We start from the raw sequence: 23,576 nt of genomic DNA on the forward strand, positions 1-23,576 counted from the left end.
TAGATTGCTACCACTTTGTACATACTTGGCTGGAAGTTAGTCCTGAACACAGTGTAACGTTGAAAAAGCTTGCAAAAGGCTTTTGCAAAGGATTGTATTATTGCGATCTCAACCCAACAGTCTCAAGTCTTTCCCTTTTTCCTGTTCCCCCTGCCCCCCATATTTGGGATTAAAAGACCAAAAAGACTAACCTGGCACCCCTCCACCAATGTGTTAGATTTCAACTCCCATGATCTCTTTAGCTAGCATGGCCTGGAGGATCATGGGAATTGAGTCTAATACATCTGGAGGGCAACTGTTTGAAAAGGTTACAGCAGAGGATGTTCCAGATCCATCCTACCTTTGGTGTGCGGAATCACATTTTGATAGTTTCAGTAATTTTGCTAATTCCTGGCATTCTGGTACTGAAGAATATTACACTGAAACTTGATAGAGACATCATCACTTGTTCCTAGCCACGCTTCCTCATCTTAACCATCAGAGGGCACTTTTATAACAATAAATTAGGAAGAGTTACTGCAAATAGGGATGGGTAAGCTTTGATTTCATTTTTTAAATAAGGGCTTGCTTACTTACTAAAATTTCCCACTTAGTTCATACATGAGAGATAAAGAATCTGAGAGCTTTTTTAAACACAGAATGTGGAAGAATGTGAGTTGGACAGATTCTTCTATTAGGGTACAAATTGTTCTGTACCCACTATGTTTGTGCTACTATTTTATAGTATTGACATTTTATTTTATTTTATATTTTATCCTTTAATTTTATTTTAGCTCCTCACATTCAACAGCTACAAGACAAACAATTCTAAGTAAAGAAACAAGTTTGACACTCATGTTGACAAGAGCTGGATCTATTTAACTTGGTTTGGGAAGACAGATGAGAATGTTGCTCATTCGTCTTAGTCTTGTTATGAGAACTTACCTAAAGTCATTCATTTCATCATGACTGGATGGATGGAAAGAATGTGAGTTTGAGACAAGAATCAGTTAAGGGAGGAGGCAAAAACAGTCATTGCAAATGGTATTGAAAACTCATCTCTTTTCCCTTCTGTGCATGGAACATAGTGTTGTTCCAGCTAAGTTTTAACAGGACAAGAAAAAGTATATCCTTACATGCCCACATTCTCTTTCTCCACAAGTATTTACATGCTTTTGAACTTATTGAATCGAATACAATAAATGACTGAAGACAGTCAACACGGACTTTATCATTTTTAAGGGGTGGCCCCTAAGACACCACTCCAGATTGAAGGGAAGAAATTAAATATTTACAATACAATTTTAGCAATGAAAAGACACCCCCATCCCCAGATTTTTCTCAAGAAATTATTGGGTTTACCTCTTTGATTCACAGGATCTTTAGCCACATAGGCAACATAATCTGTAGTATCCTAAAAGACACATAAAACCAACAGGAATAAATATTTTTAATAGTAATATTATTTTATATTTCTAAATAGCCAATCTGTTGGACTACTAGGTTTCAGTGGTTAAAGAAAAAAAGGTTATAAAAATGACAATAAAATATTAAAGCACGCAGAAGACTTAGCTAATTGCATTTTCCAGTGACATGTGTTTTCCAGTCTAATCATCATTTTCCCCAATATACTGTCTTGTACCACTGGAATCTATTCCAAATCTGATAGGATTGATTTAATTATGCCACTAGCCTGTGTTAGCACTCATTCATAATGGAGTTTCATTTCCTTAATTATTTTTTTTTAATGCACAAATATTAGTATTTAAATACAAACTTCTATCTTTTTTTCTGAAAATACAGTTCCTCCAAGCATGCGTTTCTAAATGTTTTATCCTAAGAATACACATTTTGACATGTAGCTGGATAATTGGTTATTTTCTGAGCCAAGAACTGCATCATAAGATTTCAAGAAACTTTCAGTGGAATGTGGACCAAGTAAAACCTTGAAACTCCCTATCTTAATCATGTCTTCATACACTAGACGTATTGCTAAGTACTCCTTAGTCTATACTGCCTATCACGGCATATGCCCAACTCTGTCCTTCTCCAGCCTGTTGGCTCTAGTTATCTTGGAACCATTATCTCCGGAATTCCAAGCTGTCATGGCTGCTTGCTCTTGGACATGCTGGGTAGGAATTCAGTTGTATTCCCAACCCATCTGGCAGGCATTGGGTTGGGAAGGTCATTGTGGCCCCTGTTTGCTGTGTCTTCTTGCAATTCACATACAGTAGTAAGTCTTCATGGTTTTTAAACCAAGGTTTTTTGCTTTGCATTCTGGGCAAATCCAGTCATTGAAAATAATTCATGAAACCTTGGTTATCAGAAACCAGAGTGTAAGAACTAAACCACTGAGGCAGACAATGAGTCAATCTGGCTATTTGTATTTTCTCCAGTTTGGTATACAGCTATGCTGGCTAGGAATTAGGGGAGTGTAAATGCAAAACATCTGAGCATATTAGATAGAAAAGAGCTGGCCTACTGCAATGGTAAAATATCTTCATAATGTCTCTTGGATTTTTTCTTACTCTAGCTATCTTTCAGACTGAAGTTTCAACCTGGGAAAGAGAACCCTGTCATCTACTCATCAGATTGCTATTTTCTTCAAAACAAATTCTGGAAGATGAAGTTAAATAACTTGGAAATAGGTTCTGGCTAAAACAAGACAATTGGCCAGTAGAGTTAGATCCAGCACATTCTTAAATTGAAACTTCTATACTTACTGGATCCCCTCCAGAGGCAAATGAAATGGACTGCATATGATGGTTTGCAATAATCTGGGAAGAAAAAAGAAGAAATCTGTGGTGTCCGTGTACTGCTCATCCACAAACTAATGGAGAATTACCTCTGCAGAGCTCATCATATGTGGCAACTAAATTCTGCATACAGTATCTACTGGAGGTAGTCAGATAGAAGCACCCAGAAGCAGACAAGAAAGCCCACATTCTTTGGACAGACGAATTTCCTCCAACAGCCGCACCCCTGACTTCTTGGGTGTCATATGGAATCCCAAGGCTCCATTTGTGCACCCCTGCAATATCCTATAAAGATGCACATAATCCCTTGTTGGAGCCCATTCGGTGCTGTGGTTAAGGCACCAGGCTAGAAACTGGGACAAGGGAGTTCTAGTCCCACCTGAGGCACAAAGCCAACCGGGTGACCCTGGGCTAGTCCTTCTCTCTCAGCCCTAGGAAGCAGGCAAGGGCAAAGCACTTCTGAAACACCTTACCCCAAAAACTGCAGGGACTAGTCCAGGCAGTCGTCAGGAGTCAACATTGACTCAAAGTCACCCAAGCAAAACCAACCCACCCACCTTGTTAGAGTATTACAACAGGGTGCATTCAAAAACAAAATCTTTATAACAAGGGTTAGCAAAACATTGGATCTGCAGCCCGTGTTGCTTGGATCAGATCCTAAAGGACCAACCCTACCTGCTGGCTGTCAGTGTTCAGTAAAGTAAGACTGGTTGTTGAGATGGTCAGTTTTATATGTGTGCCGGAAAACTGAAGATTACTTTTGCCAAGCACAGGAGAGAGAAATTTAGCTGGAGGCTGTAAAGGCAAGAATAATGTTTATTTCTTATTTCATATTTCACTTAAAACTCAACAGCAGTCCATTGTTTCATTTGGAGATTTTTGTTACAAGGTTCCTGCCAGGGGGGTTGTGGTATATGCTAAGTGGACAATGTTAGAGGACCTAAGAGATATCTGCAAGATTTCCCATTAGCTTGAAAGTAGTAGCAACTCTGTTGGTGAGGCCAGGGAAATTAAAGGTTTTAAAAGCTCCATGCTAATAGGACAATAATAGTTAATTTCCAATAATTCATTATATGGAGTTTCCCTGAGAGATGCAAGTACATTTTATATGTATTGATGGTCCAAGTGAAATGTAATCTGGCCATTAGATCTGGAATTTCAGGACAACATCTTCCATTTATAACTTGTTTTCCACTGCTATGGCATCCTTTTTTTCTTCTTATTACTACAATCAATCTGTTCAGGAGGAATAGATGGATTTTGTTGCACAATGTTTTTTGATTAGTAATATTCCAAGGGCTTTGTTGGGAAGCACCCCAAAATCCAGTTTCTTAGTTTGTTTTTATCTTCTTCCCCCCTCCAATTCCTGTTTTTCTTTGCAAGTCAAGTATTTCAGAGATTAAGAATAGAAGCAAGAGCTTATCTGTGTCAAACATTCTGAGAAGCTGAAGAGCAGGGTAAAAAGGCTTTGAAATAAATAAAAATACAAAGGTGACACAACTGAAACTTCAAACCTCTTGATGCCCAGAGAGAGCTCTTTCTTTAAAAGAAGCTAATCTGCCACCAAAGATAGAGTATTTACCTTCCGTTTTTTTGTGTTCCCATGTATTCCTGGCACAGCTTCACACAGACGACTTATTGCTTCCCTAAAAAATAAAAAATAGAAAAGGATATATATCAGAAAGTGGGGGGGAACTATCAATTAGTGATTCGTGTAGCACTTAGTAGAAAATTTACCAAGTCCTGATGTCTCTTGTAAAAAGGACCAGGAAGTTTTGCTAAAAGAGAGCTCCTCTGGTAGAGGGACTAAAGAGCTGATGTCAGCCAGAAATGACAAGGAATACTAGATCATTGGAAATTCACATTTTAATAATCCATGATTTGTTTTGACCATGGCTTGTTGAATAAGCCATAACTATCAAGCTTTACACAACATGCTGATCAATAAACCATGTTTATGGACCATAGCGACTAATTTCATACATCACATGAAGCCAAGACCAAGGAAATCACATTATAGCTTAGTTGTAACATGTAAATTTAACTGCTATCTGACATGGATAAGGCAACTTGAGGTTCCCTTATTACAGCCAGAAGGAAACCCCTTCAGATAAAACAATGAAGAGGTAGCATTCACATGATACATGTTAAACCACAAACTAGCCAGCCACGCTACAGCCTAGCATGTTAGACAAATTCAGCCTCTATGCTTTGTTTCTGGTTCCCTGTGTCATGTGAACTCTTATTTTTTAGTATTTCATAGTATCTTAGGGACTGACAAATTCATGATGGCCTACATTTTCTTGGACCATGGAACACCATCAGGTCATAAGCATTTCTGATATGATGAAGCAGACTTGATAGCCACCTACATTTATAGGAGAATAGAATCAACATTTTAAAGATGCCCTAAGACTCACTGTTGTTTTTGCTGATATGACTCTGCAGTGGATCTACAAGACTTCTCTTTAGGAAATCATTTGCCAACGTTTACTACACCAGGTGCAATTTAACTTTATTTAAGGAAGCAGCCAGTGTCAACTTATGAAGAATAGTTAAAGGAATTGAGTATGTCTAGTACAAAGAACAATGAAGGGAAACATGATAGCGGTCTTCTAAGACCTGAAGGGCTGTCACAGGGAAGAGAATGTGGATTTATTTTCCATAGTGTTCAAGGGTAGGAGAAGAACCAATGGACAGTAGTTTTATGGAAGGGAGACTCAAACTTCTTGACCATGAGTTATTCAGCAATGGAACAGTTTGCTTCCTGGACTTGTAGGGGCTCCATCACTGGAGATTTTCAAGCAAAGACTGGAATGGTAGGAGGATACATGGTCTGGAGGAGATTGGGCCTCCAAACTGCCTCCCAACCCTATGATTCTATGAACCTAGGCTAGATTATGTAGTTCTTAATCCCACTTCTATGTAAATACTTCCATCCTCTGGGTGAATTTCCCTGGCTCTTTTAGCCATGGCCAGAGTTATGTTGGGACAGGCAGGGCAGAGTTGGCTATCAGACTCTGTAGTACAGATCCTTCTTTAGCTGATCAGGGGACAGCTGAGTCAACCCCTATCATCTAAGTTCTCTTGCAAGTTTGTCATAAAACTTATGCTGCCTCTAGCAATTGTTGAAAAGGCAGGATATATGTTGCAGGGGGAGAACATTCTCCATTTCTAACAAGATTTCCTTCTTGCCCAAATTAAAATGCATCTCTTCCTCTTTTTTAATGGCTTTCTCTATGTGCAGATGGAGGAAAAGGCAGATGGCTAATAAAGGACTTGCAGCATTTAATTGCTTACATCAAAGAAAAATGGTACTGCATACAGTGAAAAGGCATGCTGCATTCCCACCCGAGCCTCAGAGAAGCTTCCAATGCACGGTCAGATTCTCTGTTTTAGCATGCAATGTGGCATTTAATTACCCTCATCATGGTTTGGCCAAGAAAAAAGCAAATTAGTCTTGCTGAAAGTCATTGATTCAAGCTTCCAAATACTTAAGTCTGAATGCAATGAGGCGGCAAGGTTGTCCTTAAAATCAGAGTGTCAATTCTACATACATTTTGCTTGTTAAATTTATGCTCCATCTTTTCTCCAAGAGGTGAAAGCAATGTACACAACCTTCTTCCCATTCTTCCCCAGAATCATCCTGTGAGGTAGGTTTGGATGACAGAGAAAGAGTAACTGGTCCAGAGTCACCATCTTACTTTATATGGACATGAATTTGGATCTTCCCAAGCTTAACCTAACACTTTAACAACTACACAACCCTGGTTCTATAGCTGATCCATGGCAAGCACAGTGTCATGGATCAACTCCCAACTAAACTGCAGAAAACTTCTGCAAGCTAATCTCAGGAGACAATTCTCTTAAAGGGCTTCTTGCAAACTTGGACATGTAGCAAACATATTTTGGAAAGTTAATTGCAGACAGGACACAATCTCCCATTCCACTTTCTGCCCAGGAAAAACCCATCCTTTCTCTGCATCAGAAGAAAAATCAAAGTAATTGCCCCATCTTCAAAGAGAGAAATTACAGCACATTGATTACTCTTCGATTCTTGGTATAGACAAAAGGGCTGATCTAAGGTGAGGGGTTTGGATATGGGGCAGGGTTTCAGGGAGGGACGGGTGACCCCCTAGCAGCATGACCCTGGAATCAGAATCAATTCCACACCCTGTTCATCAGTTCCAAACTGCTGCTCTAAATCTCTACCTGCAGGCTTAAAATAAGACCCAGAGTGCTTTGGACCATGATAGCTACAGAAGTTGCTCTCTCCCTCTGTCTAGGAATTCAGGTCTTTGTCGAGAGCTCTTAAATGCCATTGTAAGGGATCTGGAGAGGAGAAATACAGCCATTGCATGCTTTACCTGTGCAATTCTCTCTCCACTGAAGAGAGAATTGTTAGGTACTTTGGGTATCCTTTGCCAGAAAGGGCAGAACACATATGTTCAGGTTTGGCTGCTAGCCTTATAGGCAACATTTCAAATCTTTCTCCCTCCATCCCTATCTATCTATCTATCTATCTATCTATCTATCTATCTATCTATCTATCTATCTATCTATCTATCCATCCATCCATCCATCCATCCATCCATCCATCCATCCATCCATCCATCCATATCCATCCATCCATCTCTATCCATCTCTATCCATCTCTCCATCTCTCCATCTCTCTCTCTCTCTCTCTCTCTCTCATCTATCCATCCATCCATATCCATCCATATCCATCCATCTCTCTATCTCTCTATCTCTCTATCTCTCTATCTCTCTATCTCTCTATCTCTCTATCTCTCTATCTCTCTATCTCTCTATCTCTCTATCTCTCTATCTATCTATCTATCTATCTATCTATCTATCTATCTATCTATCTATGGCTTTGTAATAGTATGTAGGAATGACCTTGGGAGACAGGAGGAAGAGCCACAACTTGGACAATAGTATGGTAAACAAAATTTGAGTCTGAAGGAGGAGGGGTGGCAAACGTGTCTCAGAAGGGATCCTCCTTACTTTTGGGGACGGTAAAAGTGAAGGAAGGGAGGAGTACTATCAGAATTACAAGATTCTGTTAATATAACCTTACAATAAAGATGGAGTAAGTACTCCTGGTTATACTTCTTATCTGGACTACCTCGCCAGGCTAACAGGTTTAAACACTGAATATATTTTCTTATTGCTTTTAGAAACAGGGTTATATCTTTGCTTTTTTACTGATGCAATTATATGGATTTTATTATTATGTTGCCGCGTCTCTTGGGTGCTGTTAGGAGAATAGCAGGATGTAAATGAATTATTATTCATTGTGATGGAGCTCAGCTTCACTCTCATTCCACAAACAACTAATGAGAGAAAAAGACCTTGCCAGATTCTTCAGCAACTAAATTGGCCTTTATTAAGATGTTTTTTAAAAAAATCTTGCCAAGCTCATCCAGGAGCCCAGTGGTGAATGGAACAGAGTCTGAATGAAATAGGGGGAACACAGGGGGAACCAGCATTTGGCAAAGGATGAATGCTTAGTTGCTTCATCCAAAATCACTGTGTAGAATGAGTAAGGCCCAAGCAACACCATAATAAGGGTTCTCATTCTTGAGAGGAGAAAAATATCTGAATTTTGGGAACTGCTACCCAGCTCAGTAATTTTCCACTCTGTGCAAGGTTAAAATTTGGCTCCCAAATGGTTCTCATTCTTGCTATTGTCCAATAGAACAAGGTTTCTCAACCTTGGCGACTTGAAGACGTGTGGACTTCAACTCCCAGAATTCCCCAGCTGGCTGGGGAATTCTGGAATTGAAGTCCACACGTCTTCAAGTCGCCAAGGCTGAGAAATACTGATCTAGAAGATACCAAGCTGGGGAAAAGAATTCAAGAGTGCATTCTGGTACCCTCTTTATCCAGAAACAGCAAGAAAACCATTTGAAACCTCCTGAGTGTCAAGGAATTGCTGCCCCCACAGTGCTTCCCGCCACCCTCAAGGCACTGTGTGCCTCTAGACAGTCGAGAGTCTTGCTTTGTTCCCTGGAGGAGAAGCAACTCAGCATCAACACTGCTCTACTTTGTTTATTGTTTGGCCAAATTCAGCGGAGAGCAAGGAACGTGGGCTGATGTCAAGGAATAAGAATGCTCTTGAAGTTGGGCTTTTAAGCATCAGAAGTCCTGCCTTTACCCACAGAACAGAAAGGGATTGTACGCAGTAACAAAGTTGAATGCTTAACCATTGAGACAAAGCTGTCTGAATGAATCAGTTCTGCAACTTCAGAAGCCTCCTATTGCAATGATCTTCTCTTTAGATTTAGACCTGGTTCACACATATTAAGCCAAGATTGGGTTCACTCATCAAGCAATGCTCCCATGTGGTTTGTTTTTGGCTTGTTGTGTGTACCTGGGCATTGTGGTTTGAACCCAACCAAAGGTTTATTCAACAGCCATTACTTAAAAAGTCTGGTGTATGCAATTTGTAAACTCAACCTATGTGTATAGTTTAGCAAGTGTTGGGAACTCAGCCATTCTGGTTTGCAAGCATGGTTTATGGCTTAGTGAGTTGTGCAATTCCAGACAACTGTGTTATCTTCAAGCCTAGATTGACAGTTTATGCAAAGTTATTAATCATGGTTTACAAAGTAAAAATTGCAAAGTTATCATAGCACGTTATGGTTTCACATAGTAGCTGCAGCAATCACATAGTAGCTTATTCTATATATCATGCTTGGCTACCCAACCATTATGCTTTGGGAACTGCGGCTTATGCTTTAACACAAGACATGCATCTAGCCACTATGATTTATAATAGCTGTTATAGCTTACGAGGTTATACAAACGCAGCCAATTGTGTCTAGGCCCATAAATCCCATGGCTTAGTGTGATGTGTAAACCCACCGAATTCATTCATGAAAGGGTGGTCCATGATACAGTTGGATTGTGACTTCAGGTACAGCCCCTGCCTGCATAACTATATAATGGACGGCAGAACCTGGCGTCCCACCAGATCTAGAAGGTTACCAGAGTGCCTCCCATCCTACGTAACGTTCTATATAATCTGATGTCTTGGGCAGATTGCCTGAAAGAGCCATTCGATTGCATGCTCCAAGGTCCAGACCGAAAGTATTTCAATGTATATTCTGATGCCCCATTAACCAAGTGGTAAAAATACCTTGGGAAAAGGCACTTTTTTTGCCAGATTGGAGCAAATGTACAGCTAAGGAAAATCGGAGTGGGTGGTGGTGGTGGTGGTGGTGGTGGAGGAAGAGAGATACATTTCTTTTGTATTTCATTAATCAATGAAGATGGTGCTTAAATGAGGTTAAGACCGTGCCTAGTTATTAAAAGAGGCTTTTGCATTAAAAGCTGAAACTCAAGCAAGGCATTTAAAAAGGAATTGTTAAAAGCTTATGTTGTTAAAGCTCCCGCTTATTCCATTTTAATGCAGCCTTAATGGAACACTCTAACTCAGAGTTGGAAGCTTTTGATGGATACAATTAACTTGGGCATATCATTAAGTTGTTGTTTTTTAAAAAAAACAAAACAATGAAATACCAAACACTTAAATAAACATGACACATTCTTCTGCATAGTATAAAAGCCCCACAATTCTGGGAAGCAAAGACAAATGGATGTTTGTGCATTGAGACTTAACTCCCCATAATTTAAAAAGCTTTCAATGCCATATTCCAATACAGCATGAGTGAAAATATTCTTTTGGCAAGGACTACAGGAACAATCGGTTGAAGGCCATAAAACGGGTAGGGTTCAAGCAAAAGCCCTGGGGGTCCAACACCCCCAAAGCCTTGGTTGCAACCCCAGGACACCACCAAAACCTGTTACCAAATTGTAGCTGTCAACTTGACAAGAGGGGGAAAAATAAAGATCTGACAAAAGAGTGACCATGTTAACCATATTTAATTCTAATTACTTGTAAATCAAAGGAATCCACCTTTAATTTTTTTCTCTTGCTTCTATCCTCTTCTTTTTAAAGTGTGTCCTTCAGGGTAGCCCATTGCACATCTGCTTTTTTGCTTAATGTTGTACAGTTCTAGCTAGTTTGGTTTATTCAACAAACCATGGTTAAGACACACTCAGCCAATAGAAGTGATGCACAAGGTTCCACCCCAAGGATGTACGATGAGACACAAGAGCAACTTAGAGCAATGCTGAGGGTAATAAGGAAGCAACTTCGTCATACAGCTTTCTGTAAGCCTAGAATGGCAAATGTTCTCTTTACAGAACTTAAGGAGGACGTTCAAAAAATTATCCAGATGACATCTCAGCACAATGTAGTTTTTGCTTAAATAGCCCTCAGGGGACCATGAGTTGTCTTGACTGCTTCCTGCTGTATTTTTGTAATATTCATGTGGCAGACACGATATTAACAATGACCAGTATATTAGGGAAATAATTTCCAGCCTCCGGCTCTTCACTGTTTGCTGAGTAGAAGTCTGAAATTAGGGGCACCAGAATATGACACATACTTAATGCCAACTATCAAATCCCATTTCCCATCTGATTCATTCAGTAACTAGTATGGAGATAAAACAGGAGGCATGCTAGAATGATACAATAAACACCATAGACCAGTGTTTCTCAATCTCAGGAACTTTAAGACGTGTGGACTTCAACTCCCAGAATTCCCCAGCCAGCCATGCTAGCTGGGGAATTCTGGAAGTTGAAGTCCACAAATCTTAAAGTTCTGGAGGTTGAGATACACTGCCCTAGACTGATTTTAAGACTCTTTGCATAAAAGCAAAACCAACCAAATGGTCTGATGCCCATCAAAACCTTAGCTTTGAACGAGCTCTAGCTACACACAACCAGCCTGATTATTTAAAATACAGTGTTTCAAGACAGAGTTTTAGGTCAGCGTTGGCTACGTGGACAAGGACACACAGGTTTCTAGGCAGCATTTTTGGAAGAGGTTTGCCATTGCCTTCTTCGTAGGGCTAGATGGAGTGACTGGCCCAAGGTCACCCTGCTGGCTTTCATGCCTAAGCCAGGCCTTGGAACTCAGGGTCCTAGTCAGCCGATAAGATAGGGATCTCTTTGTATACCAAAGGATATTTCCAGCAGGGGTTCAAACCATATCTAGGTTGGAAACCTTCTGCTACACTAGGGATATTCTACTCTAGTAACCCAGATTTTGAACCTGATGAAAAGAAATGATGCCTCTTTCCATTTTGACTGGAATGGTTAAGGAGCCATTCTTTTATATCAATGATGGAACAGCATCCATCCATTGCTCGCTACATCCTCTATCTGCCATCTGAGACCATGATCTCATTCTGCCTAATGGCAGGGTTGGTTCTGCATCAGCCACACGGATGAGAACTTATAAGCTTGGCTTACACCTACTGGAGTGAATAATATCGCCAGCTGTGTTTGTTTCATTCATTTGCTTGCAATTTATTCAATAACTTTAAAACCAGATTTTTTGGGGGGGGACACGTATACAGTTAAAATGCACCCCATAGAACATACTGTTGATTGGAGCTTCTATCTTGTCGGTAGTTATTCTATATATGTGTACTGCTTCAGATAACTGGGTAATGCATCATTTATTTTCCTACCTATTAGATATTTATTAGCCTGGATTGAGACGAGAAGAGGAAAGCTGTTTTATTTATACTATTTGTTGTGCTATTGATAAATTGAAAATTAGCTCCAGAAAGCTGCTTTTTCAGCTCAAGAGCAGTTTCATAAAATAATGAGATGCAGTTATAATTAAACCAATATCTTTTATTCAGTTTTATGCAGAACGAAGCATTTGATGATTGTCCTAACAGGACAAACTTTTACGATGTGTTACTCCAATACAGAGTAACACCTTGGGTCTAAAGTTGTGAATGTCCTAAGAAAAAGGAAATTTTTAAATTAAGAAAAACACCGAAGAACAGATAAGCTTTGTTCTTAATACTGTATACAGAACATATGACAATAGCGGATTGTCCAGGGAGAGAATAAGTGAAATATTGCTTAGCAGAGAGCTGGAGGGAAATTTTATTTCTGGACATCAGTGTACTTACTTCCTTACATATAATTCCTAACTTGCTTTTCATTAACAGTTCAAACTCCAAAGCAGGGACATAACAATTTAAAACAATGTATAATGAACACATTTTTACAAATAAAAAAATAATGAAAACTTACCTGCTGCTTTAAAACCCTCAAACAGCAGAGAATCCCCATAAAGGAAGAACATCCTCTCCAAGAGATCAATAGCAAAACTTCACTGATTGACTGATGAACTGCTTTTGCAACTCCAAGTGGGACAGAGCCAAGAAAATCAGTCTAGAAAGATCTCCTGATGTTTTAAATCAGGAGAAGAAGAAGAATTTCACCGGGCTTTGCGCCTGCCTAGGAAAATCAACACATTTAGGGTTTGGATAGAGTGTGCCTTTCAGCCTTCGCCACTTACCTGGTCACTTGCGTCCGAGTGCCAAAATCCAAAGACCTCATTGATTGCAATACTTCAATGCAGCCCATATACTAAAGATGGAGAGAGAAAGAAATCACAACCGTTGAACAATTAGAAACACAAAGAGAATGATGCTCTAATCAGAAGACCTCACTCCTTAAAATGGTAGTCAATACTTAAAGCATTTCATTGGTAGTTCTTTTTAAAAAAAATAGTTTTATATATTTTCACAAATGGACAAGAAGATTTAACCTAGATTGAGAAAACTGGGTTCAAATCTTAATTCCATCATAGGACCGGGAAGATCTGTATCGCTTCCTTTCTAGATGGCATGTCCAAGTTCTGACCCCTTCAGAGAAAACTGAAACAATCCCCTGCATATATACTGCTGAGGTCCGACATAATTTATTTATTTACCAAAATTGATGCACCTCCTAACTCCCAAGGCTCCACGTGAGTTACAGAAACATAGATAAAACCAACCATACAAGCCTGACGTGAAAGTAGAAATAATATATAGAAACAAATTAGCTGAATTTAAAAATGGTGGCCCGGGCCCAGAAAATCTTGTCCAATGATTCTAAAAAAATCTACCTCCAAATGCCCATCTAAACCAAAGAGTCTTCACACTCCTGGGGTGAATCACTGAGAATGCCAGTCTTCTTCTGGGGCAATGTAGTTCAATGATGCACCGAACCATAAACTGACCAGTAACTGGATCCACATGACACACAAAGGCACCCATTGGAGAAATATATTTTTGTCTGTCCTGTGTGATTACAGTACATTTAAAGTTCTTTTTAAACTCTACCCACTACAAGACTGTGGGTCAAGATCTTTGAGTGACTCTTCTGGGGATTTATGGTGGTCTACCCACCTTCCTCTAATAGTTTAATCACTACAACATGCTAGTAATTGATATTTCTGATAGCGTGGGGGGAAAAAAGAATAATCTGGACTAGTTTTGCTAGAGATGACAGAGAATTTGCATATGAATGGTTTTGGGGGGAAGCTATTGAAGATGATCACATATTTTATTTAATGACAAACACTGTAGCTACTGTAAGTCTCAAGCATTAGTAGTCAGTTACAAGAGGGGAAAGGAAGGTTTATATATGTTTCAAATCATGTCTTTGAAAATTCCCTTCAAGGTTAGATATCCATTAATCAGCATTTACAGTCTCTGCTCTGAAAAGCAAGGGTGTGCAGTGGTATTTCTCAGCGCCTGTGGGCTTTCGGGCCTTCCCCCCCTTCAGAACAGTAATCTTGCAAACCGGCTGGCTGCAGTTTTGCCACCCTTGATGAAACCAAAGATTCGGAGGAGTAGGTGAGTCACAAGCTGAGATCATATGACTGTGAGTAAGCTCCCCTAAACATACGCGTGGGATGCTCAATTGAGCAAAACCTTGGTGGTGGTGGGGGAAGTATGGAGAGAGGAGAGAAATCAATACTCAGGGGTTGACATCCATTGTCCTGACTGGAGTTAATCTTGTCAGACTTTCCATAAAGGCCACATTTACATAAAAGCTGGGTAAGGAAAACATAGGAAGGCAGGAACAGGGTGGTTTTAAAGAGGTATTCAGGTGGCTTGAGCTCTTTGGACTATTCATGACTGTTCAGTACACTCTTAGCTGTGTAGGAAAGGCCTCAATTGTCTAGGACAGTGTTTCTCAATCTTGACCACTTTAAGATGGGTGGACTTCAACTCCCAGAATTCCCCAGCCAGCATGGGAGTTGAAGTCCACCCATCTTAAAGTGGTCAAGGTTGAGAAACATTGGTCTAAGAAATGAACATCTTTCAAAGTTCCAAATCCTGATCACCAATCTTGAGTAGGTGAGCTGTCATCTATGGCTTAACCAGAAGGAGCACTACTCCCCTTCCCCAGGAACACCATCAGGGCTGGATGTTGTGAACCAGGACTAGGGTTTCACAGCCAAGCAGGGTGGAGAAACAGCCATTTGCACCATGAGAGGTAATCAAGGGGGCAGTGAATAGACCCATTGCTAAGTCTTTGGGCTCATCTCAATGTCCCTTTTTGCTTTAAAAAAATGTGTTCTGCAGATTAGGGAAAGAAAAGCTGGCTGAACATAGCAAAATGTTATTTGTTGTCCTTTAAATTTTTTCCCCCCTTTTCTGCAACATAAAAATGTTCTTCCCAAGTGAGACATCTAAAAAGGGAGGGAGGTGTAATTTTGGGAAGTTGAAGTCTAAAATTACTTCCCTGACCTTCCATCTTCTCATTTCTCCCTTTTTCCATTTTTAACTCTACCACTATGCAGTGATGGCTTATTTACACAGCTCTAAGAGCAGAATGGCATCAATAAAATAATTTGGGTGGGCCCCATGGGGGCAAAATTTATTTCTAGGTGGCTGAGTTATATCCTGAAGGTTAGATTTTAGAAACCGAAGTGACTGTATTTTCATAACAGCTTCATGGGACTCATAATTGGGAGAGGCCAGTAGGGGATAAACTCTTTTTGGAGAGTCCTCAGGACTTCTATTCTGCTTCACCCCTCCTCAGCATTTTGAGAAAGGGAAATGCAATGCTATGGTTACCTTATGTTCACTGTGAATGACAGAGGAACTTCAGGATTTTGAGTTTCTTTGGGCAATAAAATATCCCTGGGGAACTATTAATAGCTCCCACAGCTTTTCAGCAGGCTGGTTGCTTAGTCAGAGACTTGGGTTCTCAACACAATTGCTAGTCCTTTGCATAGAGGTCAAGTCTCATGACTCATTGAGAGTAATTACAAAGGAAGTGGATGGAGCTGCTAACTCCCCCCCCCCCTTTCCCCCTCACATAAGACTCAGAGCTGCAAAGGTCTCTGAGGAAACACTAGTGCCCAGTCCCATTCCCTCCCCAACTCTCCAACTCCAATGTTATAATTAAATGTTGGCATCTAGCACAGTGGAGCAAATCAACAGGGAGAAGCTAAAAGCTATCTTTTGCTTCCTGAATCATAGATGAGTCCAAGAAGCACTGAGTCATGGAAGTTCATTTGATTCCCAGGAGATATCATAAATTTGATGGGAAAGCTTTTATTTATACAGTATTCTCTACAAGACCAGGGCAGGTACTTAGAAATGCTGTTATGAACTCTCTTTGTCCAAGTAGAACAGGCAGGGTTAGGGAGTAGGAAGCACAAGCAAAAATGTCTGTGGAAGACAGGCATTTTAATGGAAAGTTGAAGTAAGATCTTATTTTCAAAAAGATCCTACTCTCAGGATCATGTGTGTATAGGACTGTAACCTTATTCTGTGCTTGACTGCTTTACATTTCAAGGAACCTATAGCTTTCATGTTGTGGCTGAACTAGAATTCCCAATACCCTCAGCAAGTACAGCCAATGGTGAAGGATCCTGGGAGTTTATCACATCTGAAGGGTCACTGGTTTCTCATCTAGGCAAATGTTGAAATATTATAGTGAGGAGATAGGAAGAATCTTTGAGGGAGAGGGCACTTAGTGGGGTGGCAGGGAGCAGCCTTGCCATTTTACCTTCTGATTATAGTGTTTTGTGAGATTTTCTCAAAATTCCAAATTGCTCATCCTCAGGGCGAGTGTGCTAAGATGGAGACAAACTGGAAGATTCTCCCAAATACAGTGGTACCTCTACTTATGAACACCCCTACTTACGAAATTTTCAAGATACGATCAGCTCCAGCCCCAAAAATTTACCTCTACTTACAAACTCGCCTCCACTTATGACCCATTTTCCGCCCGTTCCACGTGGTCCGCGGCCATTTTTCTGCCCTGCCGCGTGGTCAGCGGCTGTTTTTCCGCCCCTGCTGCGTGGTCCGCGGACGCCAGAACGGATTAACGGTAATTACATTGAACCTTATGGGAAAATTTACTTCGACTTGCGACCAACTCGACTTGTGATCAGAGTCATGGAACAGATTAAGTTTGTAAGTAGAGGTACCACTGTAATCTGGCTGCTGTTTTATTTTCTCTCCCTAACCCCACTTTCCAACTGAACTAAATGACAGAATAGAGCTTTAAAACAAACAAAACAAAACATCTTAACTAGGAGTCTTCAGGTGCTAATTTTGAAAAGTGGCTCAGTTAATGTAGGAAAGAAGGCTAAACTTGTATAAACTGGGGTAGGCAACTTTTTTTTTTCTTTACAAAGGCCTGACTTTTCATTTTTAAATATTATTTTCACTCTGAGAACCATAAGCTGGGGGAAAGAGAACCATTGAGAAGTGACGTCACCAGAATGGGTGAGGCCGAACATTCTGACCTTTATTTTTAGAAGGTTGTGGGGAGGTTGTGGAAAATAGATGTAGAAAGTTTTGCATATTGACTCGTTCACATGTAGAACAGTTCTTTAGAGCAGTTTTACCCAACTTTACACTTTCAGATAAGTTGGATTGGGCCTATTTTGTATGGTTCTGGTGTACAGGTAGGTGGGTGGATGGGTGTGAAGGCAATGGAAGCCAACGCTTTGGGAAATTATGGAACAAACAGTCAAGAAATACACCTAAGACTAGCACTTGGTAGAGCAGTCATGAAGGCCTTGGAAAAGATATTCAAATCTGTGAAGTGTCTATACCTACAGAGACCAAAATCATGCAAGTCGTGATATTCCTTGTGACGCTCTATGGAAGCGAAAGTTGGACTTTGAAGAAGCAGGATAAAAAGAGTATTGATGCTTTTGAATTTTGGTGTTGGAGAAGACTCCTGAGAATGATATGGACAGCCAAGAAAACAAACCAATGGATCATCAAACAAATCAACTCAGAGTTCTCACTTGAGGCACAAATGACCAGGCCCAAATTATCCTACTTCAGACACATTATGCAAAGCGGATGGACTCAGTTACAGTGGCAATGGGTGCAATGTTGGAAGACCTGAAAGACCAGATTAGGGACAGATCATCATGGAGAAAATCTATCTATGTGGTTGCCATGAGTTGAAAACAACTTGATGGCATGTAATCAGTCAATCAATCTGTAAAATGATCAGATGAATTGATGCTTTTCATTCAAGGAGGTAAAACCAAGTAGTGCCGATGTAATGCTAAGAGTTTTCCCACTATTTTGTAATGTCCTGTTTATGGGGCCAACAACTTCAGTGGATAAAAAGCAATAAAGAAAAATCATGTTTGCACAGGATGTAGCAAGGAGAAGCTTTGCTTGTAGGCAATGGGTCAATATGAACATTCAATCCCCAATGCTCCTGGTTAGAGTACAGTTTCTGTCACCTCTTGCTCCAATCCCTGAAAAGATTGCTATTAAAAAGCATGCATAATTTAATGTTTTCATCAACCACTATCCACATCATGTTGGATAGTGTTGGGTTCAGGACAGAAGAAACTCGAAACAACCAGGTTGTGGCAACCCCCCCCCCCCCCCCCCAGTAAGGAATGGAAAATGTGGTTCTCAAAAAAAAAAAAAAATCACTGATGCAACAAAGATCTTTCCTTTATCAGGAAATGAAAGTCAGCATGTGCATATAAATAAAGTTGGCCAGCTCACCAGGTGCTAATTTTTTTTTAATGGGAAATTCCACTAGCAATTTCTCTCTCTTTATATATGTGGGGGTATATAAGTCACTATCTCATTATATTTTGTAATGTGATAGAAAGAGGAAAGTATTAATGTCCATGACCAAAACCCATCATATTCACTGTTTACTTTTAATTAAATGAAATGAAATTTAGTTAATATCCTGTCCCTACCCCTTTTTGGAGTGTGAGACTAGCGCCCTGCCGGAAGACCAAATGTAGCTAGCAGGTTAAAAAAAATTGTACAGCCTTAGCGGGGGGAAAATATCTTTATGCTTAGAGGTCTGAACCACTAAGAAATCCAATATAGATTACATTATTATATTTTTGCAGAGTGAAAGCAGCTGAAACCCAGATTGGGTTTGCAATTCTTAGTCTGTAATAGTTTACTCTATTAAGCTTTTATGCTGCCCGGTGCCCAACAACTCTGGGTGGCTCACAGCAATCAAACAAATTACAGTAACATCAATACAAAATAAAATAAAAGATAAAAATTCTTAGCCTATAGTCTTTTCAGTAAGAATAAGGATACGACATGTTTAAGCAGAGGCTGGATAGCCCTCTGTGGTGGATGCTGTAATAATGGATTCCTGCATTTCCACATGAAATCACTTTCCGTATGTTGGAACACGTCCTGGAATCTACAGTGCACACTGGAGATGTCATTGCACAGTACAATAAGCCTGAGTTTGCTTAAAAGTGGTTTTACTGAATAAATCACAGTTGTTGACTTCACAAAACACACTAAATGTTAGGCTTTGGCTTACATTTTGTGCAAATTCAGCCTAGAAGAAGCTGTCTCATATCCTATCTAATCCAGGTTAGTTTGGACTGGCAATAGGACATCACGAATCTAAGCTGAGGTCTCCCCCTTCATCAGCTGCCCAGTCCTTTTTTTAAAAAAATTGAATCAGATTAATTTAATTTGTGTACGTGCAAAGTAAGATGGCCACTGTACATGGCCAAAAAGGTCAACACTTATCCCTCAGGGGGTGGGGAAACAGGACAGAGAAGGGCATGGGTCTAAGGAAGAATTGCAAACACCAATTCATTTTGAAATAGGTAACAGAATCACAAACCATCTCATTGAAGGGGGAAGGATTGTGATCTGGTGATTTATGTCCCTTGTGTTAGGCTATAATACAGGGGTTGATTTCTATGGGGCAACATGTCCCCCTTCTCTTCCTGAACTTGGGCTGAACAGCTTTTCAAATGTAGGGCTGTATTCTGCCAAGGTGGCAACATCACCACCTTTAGTGCAAATTAGAGCTTATCTGTCTTAACTGTGGTCCTTCCTCCACACAGGAAGTCCTTGGTGCTCTGTCCCTTGGAGGGTTGCTGGGACAACTGTTAGCTTTTCACATGACTGTTCAAGGTACAGTAATAAAACTCACATTATTCTAAGGCTTCCAGGCTGAAAATCACTCCCTGGTTCTCAAGGGAAAGTTCATGTGCCCAACTAGCCAATTTTATCCTGCTGACAGGGGTTTCCAAAAAATCAAGGAGGACAGCCACAACTATGCAATCGAAGCCCTGTCCTTTTTTACATGCGTCATGACACTTTTTTGACACCCTCCCTGCAGACACCAATCTGGGTTCAGTGTAATCCACCAGCCCCATTTTTATGTTTCTTTCTGCCCTGAACCTCCAGGAAGATGTTGGTCTTTGAGGAGAACATTGTAATCTTGGGTGATGCGAGGTTTTCTTTCTTTCTTTTTTACAATAGAAGCAATAAAATAGGCATGTTAAGCTTCTGGGAGATTTCATACACCTATTTTCAACAACCTCCCTACAAACTTCTAAAAATAAAGAAAAGGCAAGGATGCTTAGTTTCACTCACTCTGGTGACATCACCGTTTTGATGGCTCTTTTCCCCCCACCCAGTGGCCTCGCAGACTGAAAATAATTTAATAACATGAAAAGTAGAGCCCCTTTTGAAGAAAAAGAGTCACTTACCCCTGGTTTATACAAGTTCAGCCTTCTTTTCCACATTATCCTAGCCATTCAGGTTGTGTTTTGTATAATGGAATGAATCTTTTTGGTTTTTTCCCCTATGAGTGAGAGAACTTGGCCACTGATAGCTCTGTATCAAGACACTTCATGAAATGCTTACCCACAATTAACTGAAGCATTGTTTTATCTAATTGACCCAATTTTATCGGTTTGCATTACGCACTGCACAGTAAACTGAAAGCATATGAGCTGGAGTCAGATAATACTTCGGCTAAAATAAGATTCACTGGTTTGCGTTCAGTGTTTTGCACAAATGTCCCTGTGTCTTTCTTTTTTTTTTTTAAAGAATCACTTCCTCAACATGTTAACTCAAAGACTTAGCTAGATGCCATATTTTCTCCACACTGTTTCCACAATCGTGTGCCACTTTTCTTACATATGTAATTCACATAGTGTATCACACCAAATGAGAGGTCATCTGAATCACATCTGTATTCTGTAAGTGCATTCCATTTTTTGCCTGGTACAAAAAAATATTCTATTATTTGCCTGAGAAACGCTCCAACCTGTGTTGGCTTAGCCTAAAGGAGGGGAAGATTTAAAGGCAGTTTAGTGAAATGTGGGGGAAATAATAAAATGAGAGTTGTTCAAGGTTTTTTTTCCCTAACTCTCATGTTGGAATCAGACCTCAGCATATAAAATGAGGTGGGCTAAATATTTGTTCGGCAGAAGTCTAGCAGCTAAAGTATAAAACAAACAGGTACATTTTCCAGAAATATGTACATATTGTATAGTTTTACAAAACAGTTGCAAGGATTAAGATTGCCTTAAGGACAGCATTCTAACACATTACATCAATTCCAAGGGAGCTTATTACAGAAATCTTTTCAAATGTATTAATTCAAATCATCGCTACTACAGAGAAAAAGATCAAGGGAAGCTACTTACGCGGGCAGCATATGATATCCCAGTGTCCAAACTGGATTCACCCTTTTGTCCAAGATCTTTGCTTGGTTTAGACAGGAAGGCAGATTCGTCCAAACCTAACAAAATACAGTTCTCTTGGATGTTTGTGTTTGACCTGAATGCCTTGTCTGGGTCTCCTTGGGAATAAGCAGTAGACAGGCAGCTGCTTAACCTGATTTCTGGCAAGGCTGGTCTGGTCGGGACAGTGACGCATTCCGTGAGTTTAAGTCTTGACACCTCTTTAGTTCGTAGGCAGAAGTTCTTCAGGGATGGTAAGGTGGAAGGGTTGGCCAACTTAACATTTGCCATGCGAGGTACCAAGGTGCACAAAGAGATGGAGCTGTCCGAGGTACCAACCGTGACATCTTCAGTGGGTATGTTAGGTGTAGTGGAAGGAGAAGCTGAAGAGCCCTTCAGACGAAGAAGATCACTTGATGTGTCTTCCTCCAGCGATGTGAGGGACTCATTTCTAAAACGACTATATTTAGTCCTGTGGAGCATTCCTGCTTCTCTTGGCAATCCTACATCCAGTAGCTGTCCACTGAAGCTGTATGGAATGAATTCTCTCATAGCCTGCAAAGTTCTGTAACTAAATCTTCTCCTCCTCCACCCTTAACTTATCTGCCTTCTTATGAATGACCAAAAAAAATATGGAACTAAACAGATCAGAATAATTTTGAATAGAAAAAATAAGAAAACACGATTAGTCACTCTGGGTGCTCTCAAGAGATCCTCAGAATGCTTCTTCCTCTTCATAAACCCTGTTTCATTTTGTCCGGTCATTTGGTTATTTGAAATTAAATCAAAGTGAAACACACATGTAGCACATCCCAGAAAAGCTATGGCTGTTTGATCTGAACAGCCACAATACTTTCAAGCAAGCAAACTCAAAATTCTCAGTTTTAAACGCTCACTGCCATGACTCTGTGTATGATTAATGTTAAAGACCTGACTGCCTTAAAAAATAAATTAAGAGAAAGTACTTCGGAGAAAAACACAACAAGAAACCCAAAAACTCTACCCTTTCCCGATGAACAACAGCAAGGGTGTTTTTTTTTTTTTTAAAGAAAGTAGCCTTGTTCTGAGTAGATTAACAGTGACTTGATCTGTTGAGGGGGGGAAAAGCACTTCTCTGAAATTAAAAAAAAAATCCAACAAAAGCAGCTTGGGGGAAGAAGTCCAGGTTGATGAGTTCTGCAAACAAAACTCAGTTTCTATCTGCAAAAACCTTGCTCATCCTTCAAGACCCCTCAGTAGCATAGTAATCCAAAAAATACTCCACATAGATTGATGCTCCGGCACAGCAGGACTTCAGATCTTCAGCATCACCAACAGAAACATTGCAGGAAAGTCTCTCCACCATTCTCTGGAGTCATCTCTCAGCGTTTTTTCATCTCCAGGTTATGACGACCTATTTCCATGAAATATTAAAGAAAGAACGTTGCCGTTTCTTTTCTTTTTTTATGAATGAAGTTTTCTGAATGGATTTCACTGTGTGCAAGCTAAATAAATCTGTGAATGAAGCTGAGCATGGCTGTAACTGACTGACAGTCCCAGGGGTGTTGAGTTTTCAGCCAATCAAGAGGCCGCCTGATGACTCACGCACCATAAATACACTAAACTAGTAGCCATCCAAAATGTGACTTTTGGCAAAGGGACAGTTTACACTGTACCGGAGGTAGCCTGTGGGGGAAGGCATCTGTGGCATGGTATCCAATTCAGTTTTTTCCCCCTGAAAGGTGGCTAAACATCTTGCTTCTGCAATGCAGCAGAAGGAGAGTAGTGTAAGGAAAAGGCATTTCCACTGGCATTCGTTCATATGATATAAAACCCCGGGGGAGGAGAAGAAGGGTGATGGGCTGTTTTCGTTCCTTCTTCTTCTTCTTCTTTTTTTTTTTAAGAAACAGAGCTCCTTTTTATCGACTTTCCGTTCCATAGATAATAGCACTTCCTGTACCGATCAAATTTACTGGGCAGGCAGATTAGAAGAGACGGGCGCACAGGAAACGAGAGAC

At 40.2% G+C, this 23,576-nt stretch overlaps 1 protein-coding gene across 1 annotated transcript in view; it reads right to left on the reverse strand.

The window, feature by feature from the left end:
• The window catches only part of SHC4 (SHC adaptor protein 4), a 33,004-nt gene extending 9,723 nt beyond the window's left edge, over window positions 1-23,281 (reverse strand). Inside the window, exons 1-6 of the mRNA XM_007424296.4 lie at window positions 21,544-23,281; window positions 13,135-13,205; window positions 4,318-4,381; window positions 3,411-3,530; window positions 2,703-2,756; window positions 1,342-1,393 (exon numbers count right to left, since the gene is read on the reverse strand). Of these exons, the coding sequence (XP_007424358.1) occupies window positions 1,342-1,393; window positions 2,703-2,756; window positions 3,411-3,530; window positions 4,318-4,381; window positions 13,135-13,205; window positions 21,544-22,131 (949 nt within the window). The 5' untranslated portion in view covers window positions 22,132-23,281. The remainder of the gene's footprint in view (window positions 1-1,341; window positions 1,394-2,702; window positions 2,757-3,410; window positions 3,531-4,317; window positions 4,382-13,134; window positions 13,206-21,543) is intronic.
• Window positions 23,282-23,576: the final 295 nt, after the last annotated feature.

Source organism: Python bivittatus, unplaced genomic scaffold, assembly GCF_059951505.1.
Source record: "Python bivittatus isolate LINGU-HERP-01145 unplaced genomic scaffold, Pbiv_v1 ctg000530_np1212, whole genome shotgun sequence".
In the NCBI taxonomy this organism is placed as follows: domain Eukaryota; kingdom Metazoa; phylum Chordata; class Lepidosauria; order Squamata; family Pythonidae; genus Python; species Python bivittatus.